This window comes from Anoplophora glabripennis, unplaced genomic scaffold (genome assembly GCF_000390285.2).
Source record: "Anoplophora glabripennis isolate ALB-LARVAE unplaced genomic scaffold, Agla_2.0 scaffold63, whole genome shotgun sequence".
In the NCBI taxonomy this organism is placed as follows: Eukaryota; Metazoa; Arthropoda; class Insecta; order Coleoptera; family Cerambycidae; genus Anoplophora; species Anoplophora glabripennis.
In genome coordinates this window covers 1,553,739-1,574,711 of record NW_019416222.1, presented here as the reverse complement: position 1 = coordinate 1,574,711, position 20,973 = coordinate 1,553,739, and the positions used below count along the sequence as shown (strand labels likewise).

Below are 20,973 nucleotides of genomic sequence, written 5' to 3'. Positions count from 1 at the left end.
ATGTAGCCTTCAGCTACCGTTCAAGATTTCCATCCACCATGCATTTTTAAAGTTGTGATATCAGCTCCTGAATTTATTAATAATGTATCTGAAGTTCTAAGCAAACAATGTCCGGTATATTCGTGAGCATCTTTCAATTCGAGAAACGCAGCAACTTTCTAGGCATTTTCCAAATGTATTTGTGTAGATCTTGCGGTACCATATTTCCGATATATGTCTAAATAGTTGTTTACAATAAAGGATCTTATTTTCTTTGTTTTTGTAGTTGGCAGAGTGTTCAGCAAACTATTTCCCAAATCTTCAATATCTCCAATTTTTATTTGAAAGTAGTTCATCACATCGACATGCCCAGATATGGCAAAAATCATTGCCACCTAAAATTATAATAGTCAGTATTCTTCGTTTACAAAAATATTTTATGTACCTTTGTACCTAAATCTAAATACGCATCAGGGACCTCCATTAGAATTTTTTAATCTGTTCATTTGCTAAAACGCGTGATTTTTTATCACGATATCCATCCGATTGCCGATTGTAGAATGCTTGTAATTTTAGATACTTTCCAATATCGATGTTGTTGTAGACATTTAAAGTAGCTCTCAGCATCGCATATATTGACCATAATGAAGAAGATTTCAAACTTTTGCTTTATTCAGAAAAATATACCAACAATACATTTTCTGAAAAAGACAATGTTGTTCTCATTTCCTTTAATATTCAAAGGGCACATATAATAAATTTGGCAACGTATGTTCTAAGAAATTTAAACGCTGAACACCAAACGTGACAGCAGCTCAACAGGTGCTATAACAAATTGATGGTACACATTGTTGCCTTTGGATTATCGTCACTCATTTCATAACTTGGTGCAAATTTATTATTCCTTTTTTGTGAAATACCACGTCAGTAACCGTAGAAGTCATTATTTTCAATTTAGTTGACATTGTTATATCTGGGCAAAATTTAGTGAACTCATTAGGTAATAGGACCATAATTGTTGCTCTAGTAACGTTTTGTATACCGCAGGAATACTTTTCCCCAATAAATACAAGGGAGGAACTAATATAACGCATTCAAAATTCTGTACCATCCATTACCCCAGTGCATTTATCAAACTCAAGATTATTGCATATAATATGCCATTTATGTGTCTAATAAAAGAACTTCCAATTTGTATATCTACTTTAATTCTACTTACTACTATATTATTCTGTAGTTACAGTTCGTTTTTATGTGTCTGTTTTAAAATAAATAACGCCATAACAAATTTATCTTTATAGATGTGATAATAAATATTTTTCAGTTCGATTAAACTTTCGTGTAATATTTATGTGCACTAAAAGGGTTTCACGACATTTATTCAAAACTCTTTCTGTTATATGGCAAATTTGAGGAACAGAAGAAAAAACTCAGGCGTAGAAATTCTATTTAAAAAAAAGGTAGGCAGTCAGCCTTCTAGTGGTTGAAAGAATCGTTTGTAGGTAATTTTTAAAGGACATTATGTCACCACAAAGCAAACCCAATTTAGATATCATGAAAAAAGTTAAATTAAATTGGACACCATTTATCACAGTTGGTATACAATTTACAACCTGCACATGAACTTTTTTGTTGAAGATGAAGTCCTCTATCAACTGTTAAAGCTAATTTTCGGCTGCTGGTAATAATTCATATTTATAGAAGAAACTTATATTTCAATTAATATAAAAATCTTTCAGCGCAGGGTACACAAGACAATACTTTCCAAACATCATTCATTTTAATTGAGTACGCCACTGTATAATTAGATTATTGATACACACTTTTCAACAATCAATAAACACAATGAAGCTATAAAGATTATAAATTATAATAGAAATACCTAACAGGAAGTAATTGTTGGCAATTTACAATCAATTATCAGCTGCTATCGAAAAAGTTGCTACTGATATATGCATTTATTAAATATCTGTTCCATTAAAAATAAAATGATAATTAGATATACAGGGTGTTTCAGAAAACCTCCCGTAAATACAGGGAGTGATAGTACGACAAAAAATAAGAATTTTTTGTCATATGAATTAAATGTCTATCTCTTGTTAATTAAAAATTTAAATTTTTAAATATAATTTTTACGACAATTTCCATACGGTGTGAAATATTTTTATGAAATTTGAAACTCCGGGGTTTTTAAGGACGCCAAATACGCGGGTCTAATTATTTTTTGGATATTTCATAGAGGGCGCTAGTTATGCTATATTCCTATTACATTTCAAGTTCTATGATGATGGTGATGATTCTATGATTCTATAATGGATGTGTCATAAACAACACATAGGTATATTCTTAGTAATATTTTAAACTCTAATTAACTTTATATCAAAATTTTAGTTATTTTTAGTGACTGTAGTTAGTACTGACTAATTACAGTCACTAATATTTTGATATAAAGTTAATTGAAGTTTAAAATATTACTAAGAATATATGCGTTGTTTATGAGACATCCATCAATGAGATTTGACATAAGCCTACTTTGAGAAAAGTCATTTATTTTATATACCGTAATATTGTAAAAGTTCAATTAAAAGCCTTTTTTCTCGAAAACCGTCCACACTAGGAAGTTCTAACAAGAGTACATTATTTTTAGAAAATAAAACTGTACATTAAAAATTGGAGCTAGAATGGTAAGAAACCTAACCTTAAAAAAATTAGAACTTAAAATGTAATAGGAATATAGCATAACTAGCGTCCTCTATGAAATATCAAAATATATATATGTATATATATATATATACATATCTGCAGTCAAAGCCAAATTTGAAGTGTACTCTTTTTTATTACTCGAGCTTTCGGAACAAATTATTCCTGCCTCAGGAGAAAAAAATTGAGATTTGATTTTTTTTTTAAATACCAAGTTTAGAACAAAATCCATTTGAATCATTAGTCATAACCGTACGATGCGTAAAAATCTATTGTTAAAAACATTCATTAACACTATTCCTAAAATACTTATACTAAAATTGTTTAAAATTTTGAGCTATTGCTTTACAATTACATTTTAAAACTATATAACCTTAAAAACTTTGCTCAGCCATGTGGCAGCATGGAATTATAATTGAACCAAAGAATCATAACCAAACTTTGCAGAACCAAAAGGTACACCGAACAAAATAATTGAGACAACCATGGACTAAGTAAATTATGGAATTTAGAAAAAGGAAACAGTGAAATTGAGCGCTAAATTTTGAAAAATAATNAAAAATTTTTTGATTCAAATCTCAATTTTGTAAGTATAAATTAGATTATTACTTGTGGTTGTTATCAATGTATATTCCATTATAGTTTCTCCTGAGGCAGGAATAAATTTGTTCCGAAAGCTCGAGCAATAAAAAAGAGTACACTTAAAAATTTTGGCTTTGACTGCAGACCCGACTTTATTTAGAATTTTGTTAGTTAACTTAGACAGTCGTCTAACGCTTTGGCAATATATATATATATTTGGCGTCCTTAAAAACCCCGAAGTACCAAATTTGATAAAAATATTTCGCACCGTTTGGCAATTTTCGTAAAAATTCTATTTAAAAAATTTTATTTTATCGCTCTGTATCTCGAAAACAAGAGGAGATAGACATATAGTTCACATCACAATAATTCTTATTTTTTATCGTATATCACCCCTGTATTTACGGGAGGTCTTTCTGAAAGACTTTGTATATTCATATGTAAAAAATCAGAAAAAGTTGGAATTTAATTGATGCAAATTATAGGAATTACTTAGGTATATTCGAGATTAGAGTATGCAATGGTTGGATTTTTATGATGAATATTGCGTGTTGGCAGTGGCGTATACAAGCAGTCTAGGAGGGATCTTACTAAGTCAATTAAAATGCTAGTTTTTAGGTAAAAGAGGCTTGTGTTTATATAAAATTTTGATATTCAAAGAAAAAAATATCTTATAAGTAAAAAAGGTATATTAGTAAATGCACATATCCGTGTATCCACTACATGGACATGCACAGCCACAGTAACAGCTTTTAAAATTACTATTGAGAAAAGATTTTTTTTTCATTTACCTGTAAATATCTAAAAACATTATTATTAACAATCGAAAATAAGGAAAATTTTCTCTTCGCGATTCAAAATCATTCTGTAATATCATGAGCAATACAACCATTACAGATGTACACCCCTGCCATCGAGTTTGAGACCAACTGCTCTGATTTTCACATACGCCACTGTAGTGCAATGCGATAAAAATGTTTTATGAATATTAGGCCGGCCATAATAAAAATTGCAGCCTGACTCATGAATAAACAAAGACATATTACTTGCTGGTAAAACGTTCAGTTGATTTGTGGTTGTAGTGAGAAAAATGAAGTCTGGAAAGCGCTCCGGAAAAAGTAAATATTTTTAGTTTATTTAATGGTGTTAATCTTGCAAATGTTCAATATGCAGTTTTTATTAGCTACTACCAAAATTTTATTATATCAAATCTGCAAGAATTGTAGGTGTACTTTTTGCGTCTAGTTTATTTATACTTAAAATTTTAAAATTATAATTTGTGCTTAGATTTAGGATTATGTCGAACATGTTATTTCAACAATTATCTGCGTTTTTTATATTTTATTGTGGTCGGAATCGCATAAGAAGAAATATTTATTATTTATTATTATTTCTAGAATGTTTTTTTTATTAAGCACGATGTTCCCTAAATGGTTGGCTGATACGAAATAATGGAATCCTAATCCAATGGTCTTCCTCCTTCAATATTTCATTTCAAATTTATTGAAAACCTTTTTTTTTAACTCATATATGCGAAAATAAGGATTTTTTTCACTACTCATACGATAAGGTGATAATTTTTTTTGTTAAGGTGAAATAATTATTTTTGACTTTTAAAATAAAAATGAAAGAGACAAGTTTGTAATTTTCTTAATTGAACATTAAAACTAACTAAATTCTCTATTCAATTAAATATGTTATGTGAGACCATACATAAAATCTACCAAAGATTCCATCATTTCAATTTTTCCAACCATTCCTGTGACACCCTGTAAGCTCTTAGAGAAGCCAACAGTTATGATTTAAATTTAATCAAATTATGCAGTTTATATGTATCCATCAAATCAAGGTAACTGTGCAACTGGAAACAAGCACTAAATCACAGTTTTTCAGTTACTTACCAATAAAAACATCCATTTTTCTGATCTGGCGTCAATTGATTGAATTTACTCAATTTTATCCTACATTAATTATATAGTAAATATTGGTAGGCACATGTAATAAAAATAGGAATACATTGAAGATATTTTGCTCACATATACCTATGTAGAAATGACAAATTGATTTTATATACAGGGTGTTTCAGAAAGACCTCCCGTAAATTCAGGAGGCTGATTGATAGTAAGACAAAAAATAAGAATTTTTTGTCTTATGAACTATATGTCTATCTCGACTGTAATTAGTCATTACTAACTACAGTCAATAATTTTGATTAGTTTGAAATATTACTGAGAATGTATGCGTTGTTTATGAGACATCCACCAATAAGTTGGTGCCTACTTTGAGAAAAGTCACCTCTTCTTCACCGTAATATTGTAAGAGTTCAATTAAAAACCTTTTTCTCGAAAACCGTCCACATTAGGAAGTTCTGACAATAGTACATTATTTTTAGAAAATAAAATTGTACATTAGAAATTGGAGCCCGAATAGTAAAAAACCTAACCTTTAAAAAATTTGAACCTAAAATGTAATAGGAACGTAGCGTAACTAGCGCCTTCTATGAAATATCCAAAAAATAATTAGACCAGCGTATTTGGCGTCCTTAGAAATCCCGGAATACCAAATTTCATAAAAATATTTTGCACCGTTTGGAAATTTTCGTAAATATTCTATTTAAAACATTTTATTTTGTCGCTCTGTATCTCGAAAACAAGAGGAGATAGACATATAGTTCATAAAACAAAAAAAATCTTATTTTTTGTCGTACTATCACCCCTTGAATTTACGGGAGGTCTTTCTGAAACACTCTGTTTAATACATTATATACAGGGTGATTCAGAACTTATCAAAAAAAAATCTGGATGTACAGGGGACTCTTACACATACAATTTTGTAAAGAAAAAATCAAAAAGGGCAATTCGAAAATTATTTAAAAATATACTTCTGCACGGCACTGGAAACTGGTCCACTGTAAAACCTGACCTGGCGCAATGCGACCGTCACGGCGATAGTGATACAAACGGGCAAAAACTTGAAAGAATTTCGCAAGGAAAAGAATAAATAGAATTTTATAGCACTTATTTTATATCAGCAAACTCAACTAATTTTGTTCAAATTAATTTGTGGTTTTAAATAAAATAATTTGACATACCTGATGTTACAACAACTGTTCAAAATTTTGTCCACCGACGTGTAAACACATTTGAGTCCGTTTGACTCAGTTTCTATGAACTAACACAAATGCTGTCTTGTTTCACCATAACACAAATGCTTCACCATAATAAAAATGTTTTCTTGCTTCACCATAAACTAAAACGATATCCATCAACTCCAAGTTGTTATACACGCAAGCCATTTTTGACACTAACTACTAAAAAACTATTGTAAACATCGGATTTGGTTTGGTTGAAAACACTACAACTTTAATATTTTTTTCTGGGAAACTATAAGGATTTTACATTTTTACAATATTGACTCCATTTCTCATGCCGCATCTATTTTCAAAATTTTTTGGATAAGTTGTGAATCACCCTGTATAGTAGTGCATACTAGTCGTTGCTAGAGTTAAAAGGAATAATATGAGTTAGAGTCAAATTTTAATTATTGTAACGAAAAATTAGTTTGGATGAACAAAATAATCGTTACATGTTTACAAAGAAAAATGGTTGTGTTTAAGCATTGAAGCATGTAAAATTATCATTTTTCTCCTGGTACACAGCTTTTATCTCGTATGCATACATCGCAATATAATTTGGTTTCAAAATCTGATTCGAAAAAATTATTAATTCACTTTTCCATTGTAGCCTCCTACAAAACATTTTTTTGATTAAAGTAAACTATAAGTGTGGAACAGACTGACTTTTTTCTGCCTCATCTTCTAGACAGCCGACAAATTCTTATATTGCTTAATTTTTAATTATTATCTATTTAAAAAAATTTGAACTTTTTCACATTACTACACATTGATTTGTACAAAATTGCGCTTATATACAGGGTGATTCAAAATTCAGCACAAAGAATTTAGGGGCGTATTTTTGAGATCAAATTAAAACTTCTTTTAACTAGAAACGTGGGTATACAAATGCTTAGTTTTCAATATACAGGATGTTAAAAGTTCTACTTTTTTAAATTTTTTAAGAATAATTTTCATACAAATTTGAATATTGGCAAAAAACTTGCTGTACGGGTTTTATTTTTAGGATGCTAAATTTAAATATGACAATGGTTTTGACGTTTCATGTAGAGGGCGCCACCTATAAGGGTACGCTTGAATTAAATTGGCCCTAACTTTTTTGCTACCCTGTACATTGACCTAGTCGTTTATTCCCCTATCAATTTTAAGCAAAAAAGGTATACTTGGTCGAAATCTCTCAGGCCAACCGTTTTCGAGATGAAGATGAAGAGTTAAATGCACACCATATTTTCAAATTTTATTAACTAATGCACTAATACGAAACGTCAATGTACAGGGTAGCAAAAAAGTTAGGGTTAATTTAATTCAAACGTACCCTTATAGATGACGCCCTCTACAAGCAGCGTCAAAACCAATTGCGTATTTAAATTTAGCATTCTAAAAAACCCCCGTCTCCCAAGTTTTATGCCAACAATCAAACTTGTTTGGAAATTATTCCTAAAAAATAAAAAAAAATAAAATTTAACATCCTGTATATCGATAACTAAGCATTTGTGGACCCACGTTTATAGGAAAGACACGAAGACACTTTGAACCTGAAATGTACAGTGTGTTTCTTTATATTTTGTACCTCACCTACAACTGCTATTTTTGGGAAGAGAAAATACAATTGAATGTAAAAGCTGTACGAATTTTCCTAAAAAGGTTAAAAATAAACGGAGTCTTGTTTTTTAAATAGATATTTTTATATATTTGGAGAGACAACTTTCATACGATATGATAGCAATAAGGTTTGTGCCAAAAAAATAATATGTAAAAAATCTACAGGTTGCTGTATTTAAAAAGCGAAAGTGTGTTTATTTCGACATCTTTATAATCAATTGTTTTGATTTATACGAAATGCAGATGTTTCAGGAAAATTTATGCATCCATACTTATTTTTTCTCCAAAAAACAGCTGTAAGTGAAGTGAAAATACGGGTCTACCAAATTGCACACGCCAAATTTCACCTGGTCAGAGAACACATCAAAATAAATGTTAATGTTTTCTTTTTTCGAGGTCCTATTACCAAGAAACATTTAGTGTGTCCAATTCAGGACAACCTGTATAGACAAACAGACAAACACACTGCATCACGGAACTTAATAATAACTATCATACTGAAAGTAAAATATTGGATACATATTGTAGGTTTATTTTCAGGTTGCAAGATACCGGTCAGGTTTTGGATAGGATGCATGGTATTTTTGACAACGTACATTAATTATACGACTAGAGTGAACATGTCAATCAGTATTGTTTCTATGACTATGGGAAAAACCAAAGGAGTCCCTGAATGTAAGAGAGAAGATATAAAACCCGTTACAGAAGGGGGATCAACGACAACAGCTAAGCCTCTGCCAGATGTGAGTAACGCTTTAAAAGGTGACAAACATCTAGAGTTAAGGGATGACTGCTATATAGGATATTTGATAAATTTGTGTCATGATTTCAGGCGGTGATGTTTTTAGACCGAAAGGCCTCAATAAATAAATCAAGGGTTTAAAACCATTGTTTTTCGATACAGTACAGAAGAGACAGCGAGTTAATTTTTAAATGAATTTCCCCAGCCAAATTATTCGACATTGCTATTTTAACTGAAAACATATTCACGCTACTTTTTCAACTGGCATTTTTACGAGAAGCCAGTGACCATTAAAATGTTGTAATAGTAGGTAAAGTACTCAAAATGTAAATTCAGTTTGGTAATTTGATTATACCTACAATCAAAAATTTAAGCAACTGGATATTGCAACTTACGCTTTTGATTTTCAGTTTCTGCTATATTATGTATTAGACATTGTTTACAATTGTTATTGTTATTAAGAGCTTAGACTAATACCACAAAACAATGAGCTAGTACTCAAAAACATACAACAGAGGTAATACTACAGATAGTAAATTTAAAGATATTATGAATGAATTTTGAAATTGCTTCAGTTCAAAAATACAGCTGTAATTACTGATCCATGTATACTGTAGTTATAGGATATTAGAATTTACAAAATTAGTTCACAGTTATTCAAATTTGTCGAGACGTTTAATGTTGATATATGAAAATTGGGATAACAATATATTTAATATACATCAGGTCCAAGATAGTAGAAAGTGATATACGGGGTGATATTACTTTAAATACAGAAACTACAAGACTAGATTCTTTACTAAAAAATAAGTAGAGTTTGCGCTATAAACTTTTTTCCTGTGGGACTCAATATTCGAGATAAAGAGTGTTAAAGTTTACAAAAACATTTATTTTCTGCTATATCTTCATAAGTTGAATTGAAATTTACTACAGCGTATTTACTTAATTAGACCTTTTATTGAATCAAATATTAACCTTGTGGCTTTAACCAGTGGCGTGCTACTGGAGGTGCCGCCCCATTTTACTGAGAAAAAAATACGCCACTGGCGGTTTTTTGTAGAAATAATGTTACATTCAGGTACTATTGCATTAAATCAATATAAAATGTTTCTTGGTGTTTTTTAATAGTAGCAGCCGTTTAGGAGATATTTGGACTATTAATCGATTTATGTGACGAAAACCTCCTGGTGGTTTTTTGTAGAATTAATTTTATTTCTGGAAAAAAATATCAAATCTAAATAATAAAATAACAATAGCAAATAGGTCGAGTAAGTAATTAAGTAACGAGTCCTACAACAAGTGTCCAAAACGAAGTCCTTCCGCATCGATACACTTTTGTCATCTTCTAATCTAGTTATAGAAGAATTTCCCATAACATGATTTTCCCTGAGGAGATTACAATTTTCCTTTATTCTTTGCCACANAGGACAACCTTCATAGACAAACACACTGCATCACGGAACTTAATAATAACTATCATACTGAAAGTAAAATATTGGATACATAATGTAGGTTTATTTTCAGGTTGCAAGATACCGGTCAGGTTTTGGATAGGATGCATGGTATTTTTGACAACGTACATTAATTATACGACTAGAGTGAACATGTCAATCAGTATTGTTTCTATGACTATGGGAAAAACCAAAGGAGTCCCTGAATGTAAGAGAGAAGATATAAAATCCGTTACAGAAGGGGGATCAACGACAACAGCTAAGCCTCTGCCAGATGTGAGTAACGCTTTAAAAGGTGACAAACATCTAGAGTTAAGGGATGACTGCTATACAGGATATTTGATAAATTTGTGTCATGATTTCAGGCGGTGATGTTTTTAGACCGAAAGGCCTCAATAAATAAATCAAGGGTTTAAAACCATTGTTTTTCGATACAGTACAGAAGAGACAGCGAGTTAATTTTTAATTGAATTTCCCCAGCCAAATTATTCGACATTGCTATTTTAACTGAAAACATATTCACGCTACTTTTCAACTGGCATTTTTATGAGAAGCCAGTGACCATTAAAATGTTGTAATAGTAGGTAAAGTACTCAAAATGTAAATTCAGTTTGGTAATTTGATTATACCTACAATAAAATATTTAAGCAACTGGATATTGCAACTTACGCTTTTGATTTTCAGTTTCTGCTATATTATGTATTAGACATTGTTTACAATTGTTATTGTTATTAAGAGCTTAGACTAATACCACAAAACAATGAGCTAGTACTCAAAAACATACAACAGAGGTAATACTACAGATAGTAAATTTAAAGATATTATGAATGAATTTTGAAATTGCTTCAGTTCAAAAATACAGCTGTAATTACTGATCCATGTATACTGTAGTTATAGGATATTAGAATTTACAAAATTAGTTCACAGTTATTCAAATTTGTCGAGACGTTTAATGTTGATATATGAAAATTGGGATAACAATATATTTAATATACATCAGGTCCAAGATAGTAGAAAGTGATATACGGGGTGATACAACTTTAAATACAGAAACTACAGGACTAGATTCTTTACTAAAAAATAAGTAGAGTTTGCACTATAAACTTTTTTCCTGTGGGACTCGATATTCGAGATAAATGGTGTCAAAGTTTACAAAAAAACATTTATTTTCTGCTATATCTTCATAAGTTGAATTGAAATTTACTACAGCGTATTTACTTAATTATTGAATGAAATATTAACCTTGCGGCTTTAACCAGTGCCGTGCTACTGGAGGTGCCGCCCCATTTTACTAAGAAAAAAATACGCCACTGGCGGTCTTTTGTAGAAATAATGTTACATTCAGGTACTATTGCATTAAATGAATATAAAATGTTTCTTGGTGTTTTTTTAATAGTAGCAGCCGTTTAGGAGATATTTGGACTATTAATCGATTTATGTGATGAAAACCTCCTGATGTTTTTTTGTAGAAATAATTTTATTTCTGGAAAAAATATCAAATTTAAATAATAAAATAACAATAGCAAATAGGTCGAGTAAGTAACGAGTCCTACAACAAGTGTCCAAAACGAAGTCCTTCCGCATCGATACACTTTTGTCATCTTCTAATCTAGTTATAGAAGAATTTCCCATGACATGATTTTCCCTGAGGAGATTACAATCTTCCTTTATTCTTTGCCACAATTTCAATTTCTCTGAAAAATATGAACCGATGGGGTAGCAAAAAAAAAACATTTTATAAGTTTTTTTATTCTCTACAAAAGTCCTATTGNGATGACTGCTATACAGGATATTTGATAAATTTGTGTCATGATTTCAGGCGGTGATGTTTTTAGACCGAAAGGCCTCAATAAATAAATCAAGGGTTTAAAACCATTGTTTTTCGATACAGTACAGAAGAGACAGCGAGTTAATTTTTAAATGAATTTCCCCAGCCAAATTATTCGACATTGCTATTTTAACTGAAAACATATTCACGCTACTTTTTCAACTGGCATTTTTACGAGAAGCCAGTGACCATTAAAATGTTGTAATAGTAGGTAAAGTACTCAAAATGTAAATTCAGTTTGGTAATTTGATTATACCTACAATCAAAAATTTAAGCAACTGGATATTGCAACTTACGCTTTTGATTTTCAGTTTCTGCTATATTATGTATTAGACATTGTTTACAATTGTTATTGTTATTAAGAGCTTAGACTAATACCACAAAACAATGAGCTAGTACTCAAAAACATACAACAGAGGTAATACTACAGATAGTAAATTTAAAGATATTATGAATGAATTTTGAAATTGCTTCAGTTCAAAAATACAGCTGTAATTACTGATCCATGTATACTGTAGTTATAGGATATTAGAATTTACAAAATTAGTTCACAGTTATTCAAATTTGTCGAGACGTTTAATGTTGATATATGAAAATTGGGATAACAATATATTTAATATACATCAGGTCCAAGATAGTAGAAAGTGATATACGGGGTGATATTACTTTAAATACAGAAACTACAAGACTAGATTCTTTACTAAAAAATAAGTAGAGTTTGCGCTATAAACTTTTTTCCTGTGGGACTCAATATTCGAGATAAAGAGTGTTAAAGTTTACAAAAACATTTATTTTCTGCTATATCTTCATAAGTTGAATTGAAATTTACTACAGCGTATTTACTTAATTAGACCTTTTATTGAATCAAATATTAACCTTGTGGCTTTAACCAGTGGCGTGCTACTGGAGGTGCCGCCCCATTTTACTGAGAAAAAAATACGCCACTGGCGGTTTTTTGTAGAAATAATGTTACATTCAGGTACTATTGCATTAAATCAATATAAAATGTTTCTTGGTGTTTTTTAATAGTAGCAGCCGTTTAGGAGATATTTGGACTATTAATCGATTTATGTGACGAAAACCTCCTGGTGGTTTTTTGTAGAATTAATTTTATTTCTGGAAAAAAATATCAAATCTAAATAATAAAATAACAATAGCAAATAGGTCGAGTAAGTAATTAAGTAACGAGTCCTACAACAAGTGTCCAAAACGAAGTCCTTCCGCATCGATACACTTTTGTCATCTTCTAATCTAGTTATAGAAGAATTTCCCATAACATGATTTTCCCTGAGGAGATTACAATTTTCCTTTATTCTTTGCCACAATTCGTGTCGTGTTTAAAGTCCATCAAGGACTTTAGCTTCAGAAATAAATAAACAAATATAGTTATAATACTAAAACGAGATCATCGTAAAGCTTACTAACTGATAATGCAGACAAAAGATTTAAATTTTGCTGATGGATTTTAAACAAATATAAGTAGGTGGACTAAATTTGCGCATTACGGTCGCCAAATAAGTAAATTAACTCAAAAACGGCTGCTACTAATAAAAAAATACCAAGAATCACTTTTCATTTATTAGCACGTACAGTACCTGAATTTTAAATTATTTCTACAAAAAACTTTCGATTATTTCGGGCGACTTTCAAGGTAATTTTTAGCATTTTTCCTATCACCCAGGCGAAAATCCGAGATATACAAATAGGAGATTTTGTCGGCTACTTTGAGATGCCGTTTTCAGAATTTAAATCGGACCATTTTTGATAAATCGCCACGCTCGCTGTGCAAAAAACCCTAATTTGTTTATAATGCAATTGTGCAAAAACTATGCATCGGACAGAAATCATCTTGAGCACGATTAAACTACATATTATTATCTGTCATTTTCCGCAAGATTGTTTTTCCAGCTTCAAATTTGACGGAGGTATGAATTTTTGAAAAAAGGTCTATTTTATAGGTTTTTCCGGATTTTCTCTGAAAAAAATTAACCGACCGGGTCGCACAAAAAACCATTTTATAAGTTTTTTATTCTCTACAAAAGTCCTATTGAGGGTAAGACGATTAAAAAACAAAAAAATGTATTTTTTTGCAGTTTTTATAGTTTAAAAAAGATTGTTCACGACTTTGCTGGTGAAATCACTTTTCATTTACTAAGTATTTTTCAAAAGGTAATACATGAAATTTGTTGAAATATTTAAGTGTGCCAAAAAATCTATTGGTTGACCTATACATATAAACAATGTGTGTAAGAGAATTCGTTATCCACTATTCAATATATATCTGTGTACGTTTTGACGGGAACATGGCGGAAAGACATCAGAATAACCGGGAATATGATGGAATAACACGTAATACAGCGGAATAACCAAGAATATAATGAAACGAATAGAATAAAACGAAATATGGAAACAATATTATGAAATATTTTTATTCCGGTGTGTTTGGATTTTATTGGAATGATGGAATAATGCCGAATAACTCGGAATACATGGAATAACCTTTTCAATGTAGGTACAGATTCTCAAAGAAAATCATCACGGTAATTTTTTTTGACTTTATGGAAAGATTTCCCGAGAAAGTTATATGATATGAGAACTTCAAAAATTAATTTTTAGGAAAGACAATTAAATCTTACATCTTTGAAATCTATAAGATTTCTGATTCCATAAATATAAATATATCATCTGTTTTTGTCTTACCAGTTTTTTTCTAAATTAGAATTTTTGTGTAATGATTTATTATGTTGCATCACATCAAATCTGGAGCAGTCATCGTCATAGATAATGCGCCTTGCCATAGTTGACGCACAGAAAAATGTCAGCATTTGCATTGGGAAAAAGAGAAAACATGCAACGGTTGAATGAAAAAATATTAAATATAACTGCACGATTTTAAAAGTGCAATTACTGGCAATAGAAATATTAGAACAAAGTGAAATTTTATTAAAACGTCATAAAATGGTTAAATAGCCTTATAATCACTTTTGCAAAGTTTTACCAAAATCAAAAAAATGGACTATGGACGTTCTTGCAGTGTCAGAATTTTTGAACATATGCAGACTTAAATTAANTTACTGAGGGCCGGTTTTTCAATCGTTGGTTAACTCCTAACTTAAGGTTAACCATCACTTTATTTTCTTATGTTTTAGTGGAGAAGCAATAATTTTCATTTAACATGCAAGCTTTTAACAAAGAATGAATTTATAAATTCGTTTTTAACTTTTTTTCTTTACTAATCTATGAAAACTCCAATACAAAAAGTAACAATTAGTTAACCAGAGATTGAAAAACCGGCCCTAAGTGTTTTTCAAAAGGTAATACATGAAATTTGTTGAAATATTTAAGTGTGCCAAAAAAAATCTATTGGTTGACCTATACATATAAACAATGTGTGTAAGAGAATTTGTTATCCACTAGTCAATATACAGGGTGGGCCACCAGTAACGCCTCGGTCGCTAGTGACCAAACGGCAAATGTTACACAAAACCTGTTTAGGTGGGTATGTGTAGGTTGATNTAAACTTTAGTAATTTTTTTTATATAAATATGTAGTTTATTATATATGATAATACAAATTAAATGTAATAGCATTGATGGGTCGGAAATAGGACGCGAAAAAAGATGTATAATCGGTATCCGATTTTTTTAAATACAATTAACAAAAGTTTTTTAATGATCTACTTTATCGTAACCTAGGTACTTAACTACCAAAATCAAAATAATAATAATAGAGATAGCTAAACAAAAACAATGCTATCATAATAATAACAAAAGCCTTTATTTATCTTTAATTAAAATCATTTTCACAGCAATAAAAACGGGTTTTTATTGCAACTTATTTATGCTCTCGTGTAGCTGTATTAAATCACCTTTTTTTCTTTGCAAATTAGATGGTCACGTGTAAAACATTTTCTAGTTTATTTATTGATGTATTTGTACACCGAGAAACAGAACTTATTTGCATTCACTTTAACACTGAGTTTCCCATGATGACAAAACAAATAAAGATAAAAGTGATAAAACGATACTGAAATATTGAACCTAACCTGTAACAGAGAAACGAGATTTACCACCAGCTGGTCGATCGTTCCGCAACGTGACATCACACGCGCGAGTCTCACTGCAGGTACCGTTTGCTAGCTTCCTTAATTTTGGTGTTTTTTATTTCTGGTTCATTGTCAATGTTTGGTCATTCTAATGGTTAGTACACGTGTCTGCGGCCTTAGAACTATAATTTTTTATTCCAATTTAAAAATTGTGAACAAGCATATTGCACAAGCAGAAAAATTAATGAAATATAAAATAGATAAAATGGATAAAGCCCGCAGTGTTACACTTCTTCGTTTGCCACTGTACCACTGTGAGCTAAATTTCATTGAACTAATTTACGCGGAGATAAAAACTTTTATGGCACGAAATAGCACAACTTATAAATTCGATGTAAAAATACCTTTGGAGGAGGCACTTAATCGTCTAACTGCCGAAACATGGAATAAGTGCTATGCACATAGAAAAAGGACAACGAATATGGAACTTTGATACGTGTTGAAGTTATAATGTAATATTGATAGTGATAACGACAACAGTAATCAGTTACTTTACTAGTGCTTATAACGGTCGTTTCCAGTGTCGGTGTTACATCTTATGTCTCAGTAATGTTTGTACTTTTAATTGTTTTGCTGATATTGTGTCGCTGGTGGTAGTAGATCATCTCTGCCTACGACGGTAAAATTGCTGAATGCATACTTTATTATAAATAAATAAGTACCTACCTACCTGTTGGATTGTTGTTATATATTTAATAATTCCTCTAAAATGAGACGCCCATGGAATCACTTTACCTGCACGTTTTATCCGACGCAGGTGTCTACATTTTTAGGGATAAATCACTGCCCTACTATTTTGGAACTCATGTATTGTTCTACACTACTATAAATCTCCCTCGAGTTGTATACACTTCATATCAAGTCAAGGGTTAATTACACAGGACCACAGAATAAAATCGATAAAAGGTTTCTTTGGCCAGACCAGATGCATTATATGTTTTTGACGTTGCTGAAACTGAATCCGACCCGTTTTGTCCCATCACGTCAGGTTTTTCTCCCAACCTCAAAAAATAGCTAAAAATGATAAAACTCAACAATATCAACCCTGCACCTAATCAAACTTCATAACTCTAAATCCTAAGAACCCAAAAACACAATAACCTGTAACTCCAAAACCCAAAACCTCAGAACCCATAACCCTAAAACTTTATACTTTCAATATCCAGTATGATCGAGATGTCCTTCATTCCAATTACCTACATTCAGCAATACCTAGGAACGACGTGGAGGTAGCAGGCTTCTGTTCTTGGAATCCAATGATTGACCATTTCACTAGTTTCTATACCGAAAAATTCCCTGTACCTAATTTTATATACATCTGTGAATTTCTTTCTGAGATAGTGACAACGTATTCTCCACAAACGACTCAGAAATTGTCTACGCTCTTATTACACAATTCTTGTAGTATTGTACTCACCAAAGGGCCAAGCTATCCACCAATGTAGAGCTTGTTGGCGACGCCTATAGGCCCGGTTTCCTACCCTGACCAGCCGCCGACAGTGGGGTTTCGACTCCCTGCATTGTAATTTTTTTTCGTGTGCCTACTATGACAGCACGAGCACCATGATTCAGAGACTCTGTCCGATTCCGGAACAACTCCGTTACCCACCGTCACCACGTGGAGGTGTCTTGGATGTAAACCCACGAAAAAAATCTGAGTCTCACCTGTAAGTCTCTTTGTTGCCATATTTTGGTTATAGGGTTTTGGGTTATGATATTCAGGGTAAGAGTCTCCGATGCTGCATTTTGCAATTATAGGGTTATAGGGTGTTTAGAATTATGCAGTTTAAGGGTTATGGGTTTTGGGGTTATAGGTTATTGTGTTTTTGGGTCATAAGGATGATTAGGTTGCAAGGTTGATATTGTTGAGTACTGTTTTTATCTACTTTTTGAGGTTGGGAAAAAACCTGACGTGATGAGGCAAAACGGGTCTCGGATGCAGTTTCAGTGATCTCAAAAACATATAATGCACCTAGTCTGGTCAAACGAACCTTTCATCGATTTTATTTTGTGGTCCTGTGTTATTAAAAAAAAGTTCCAAATTAGCATGTCAAATATGATTGTACACTTTTTTTATAGAATATGATTTTATTTTGACTGCTTTTAGTACGGACCACGTTATGGGTGGGATGAGAACGTCCAGGGTACCATATTGGGTTCATATTTCTGGGGGTACGTCATCACATCGTTGCCTGGTGGGTTCATAGCAGAATGGTTAGGCCCGTTCAAAACGGTATTCTGGGCACACGTCGTCACAGCGGTGATGAACGCGGCGTGCGTCTTCGCCCCTGGTCTCCATTGGGGAGTCCTGGTGTTCTGCAGGTTCGTCATAGGACTCTGTGCGGTAAGTACCTGCTTAAGCTTAATAATAGAAATTCAAACCCTGACATTGATCTAAAAAAGAAAACATCCTTAGTTAATGGAGTAATATAATATAATAATAAATAAATATGTAATCTATGTATTTATACAGGGTGTCCCCGAAGGCGAAAATTCAAGTTCGATTTTCCTTGCCTTACCTTGGTACAAAAGTTGATAATTACACTATTTACTGATAGATCCGTGACAATGCTATAAAACTTAGTACACACGGTTTTTTTAGGGTGAAAAATTTCGTTGTCTATCATTCTATTCATTCATATATTTTTTTATTTTATGGTACAAAATAAAGTTAAAGATATGAACTTACCTGCCAATACGAGTTTGTTCACAATAATCGAGGTATTAGTCAAAGTCAATGTCAAATATCCTTATTGACAAGGTCAAAATCTGACCATAGGCTTTTTTTCGCGAGTGAAGTCGTATGTTGTAGTATGTGTAGTATGAATGAATATTACGTTTTTGCAAGAATAATCAGTCATTTAAATTGCTATGTGATGTCACAAGTTTAGATCAAATGACTGAACTCTTCACCCTTCAGCTGAATATTCTGTTGGTATATTCAACTAGTATTGTCAGCCGGTAACTTAACCTTTTTCTTTTTGACATTTTGTTTGAATGAGGATAAAAATCATTCAGCAAAATGATGGATTCTAATACGGCTGTGGAAGTGGTCAGTTTAAATTTAAACTTTAGAGACACAGATGTTTTAGTAAACGTAGACGTTGAAACAGCAAATATTTTACTAAATGGTAAGATAATTTTTTATATGGGACATATTTGCGATCCACTTTGCTTCAGGATTACCCTCTTTTTTTTGTGACCTAGGTCAGAGATAATATTGGTGGAATCATTTGTAATTCAGGTCTTTTTCGTATGAATTAGTATGTAGCCATTGACATAAATGACCAAATTCTATTCTCTTACGATAACGATTATGTCGAATATTCGCATATCTTGCAACATCAGAATCTACATACTTTTCACGCTTTTTAAATTTGCCACTTAAAAATATTCCAAAGAAAGCATTGATATATTCCTTCAGTTATATTTGAAGCAAATACTTATATTATATAGTGAGATAACACTGATTCCCACAACACTAGATTAGAAGTTGGAACCCATATGTCAAAGTCGTCAAAGTACATATGACAGGCTGCACCACTGAATAGTGAATATATACATTTTCGCGATCTGTTCAGGTTAGACAAGGTTTGAAATAAGATTAAAAGAGATAGAAACAGTAACTACAAGTCAGACGTATTCACCAATATTTACTCGCGAAAAAAAGCCTCATATATATGTAGATTTGTTCACTATGGCTGTAGCTTACAGTAATGTAGAAATGACTGACATATTATTGGTTTTTGGGTATTGTTAAGGGAATGCTCGCGAATGTGTTAAGAGTATACAGAGAAAGGTTTCCAAATCGACGTCTACCAAACAATCAAACGTTTGCAGCTGTCGTGAGGCTTCTTCGCGAAACTGGTCCCTTTGTACCCGTGACTACTGATTATGTAAGAATGTAATTAATCGAGTTTTAACTCAATCCTCTTGATTTTTCTTTTTGGTTTCGAATGAAAGATGCAAATAATCTATTGATTCGCGTAAAGAGTACAAATCGCTGCCAACGAAGTCAAACGCAATCCAAATATGTTGTTTCAAACTCGAAGATCTCTCAGAAAACGTTGGCTAAAGTGTATCAGTGTCAACGGTGGATTCTTCGAACAATTATTTTAAATCATTATTACGTATTTCATTTGTTTTATCGTTAATTGTTGTAATAACATGAAGAAACACTTAGTTTGTTTCGCTTTTATTTTTTTCTCGTATTATCAAAACATAGTGTTCGTTAAACAAGTTTTTCTCGAAAACGGATCGAGATACCGAAATGAAACCAGAGTACATAGTTAATGGAAAAATGATTGCATTTTAAGGATTTTCGGTAAAACTGGTCGTAAGTGGCGCCCTCTATGAGCAACGCTGAAATTGCAACACGCATCTTATTCGTCGCTTAAAAAATATAGTTTCACAAATTTTCAAGTTCCTAACCTACATATTTTCAGAATAATTGTAAAAATTTGATTTAAAATTTTAACTTTCAACACCCTGTATTTCCGAAACTATCAACTTTCGGATGGGGCATGCTTGCGCCAATGGTCACCATTTTATATGTAGGATCTTCAGCTTTCGATTTTCCCATTGTTAATGAATCACCCTGTATATTTACAAATAATGTAAATTTTAAGAAAAATTATAGATTACAGCAAATATTTCACATAGTTTGACGAAAGTAGGTATATATATTTGAATAGAATAAAATAACACTTATGGCAAATAATTCCATTTAAAACTATCTGCTCATTTGATCCAAATACTTTTTTTTCAGTGTATACCTAAGTAATTCTACAAATTAATAAGTTTAGTATTTTTAAATTATATGTTTATCACTATTATTATCTATTTTAATAT

General features: G+C 31.5%; 1 protein-coding gene across 4 annotated transcripts in view; it reads left to right on the top strand.

The window, feature by feature from the left end:
- Positions 1-20,973, top strand: part of LOC108903716 (sialin) — a 119,840-nt gene that overhangs the window by 88,590 nt on the left and 10,277 nt on the right. For 2 of the 4 annotated variants that reach the window (XM_023454446.1, XM_023454440.1), the window contains exons 2-3: positions 8,537-8,739; positions 18,230-18,466. In XM_023454446.1, coding sequence (XP_023310214.1) covers positions 8,537-8,739; positions 18,230-18,466 — 440 coding nt within the window. Of the gene's footprint in view, positions 1-4,307; positions 4,380-8,536; positions 8,740-10,266; positions 10,466-18,229; positions 18,467-20,973 lie in introns of those variants that run through there. The other 2 variants (XM_023454442.1, XM_023454447.1) reach the window with 2 other exon arrangements.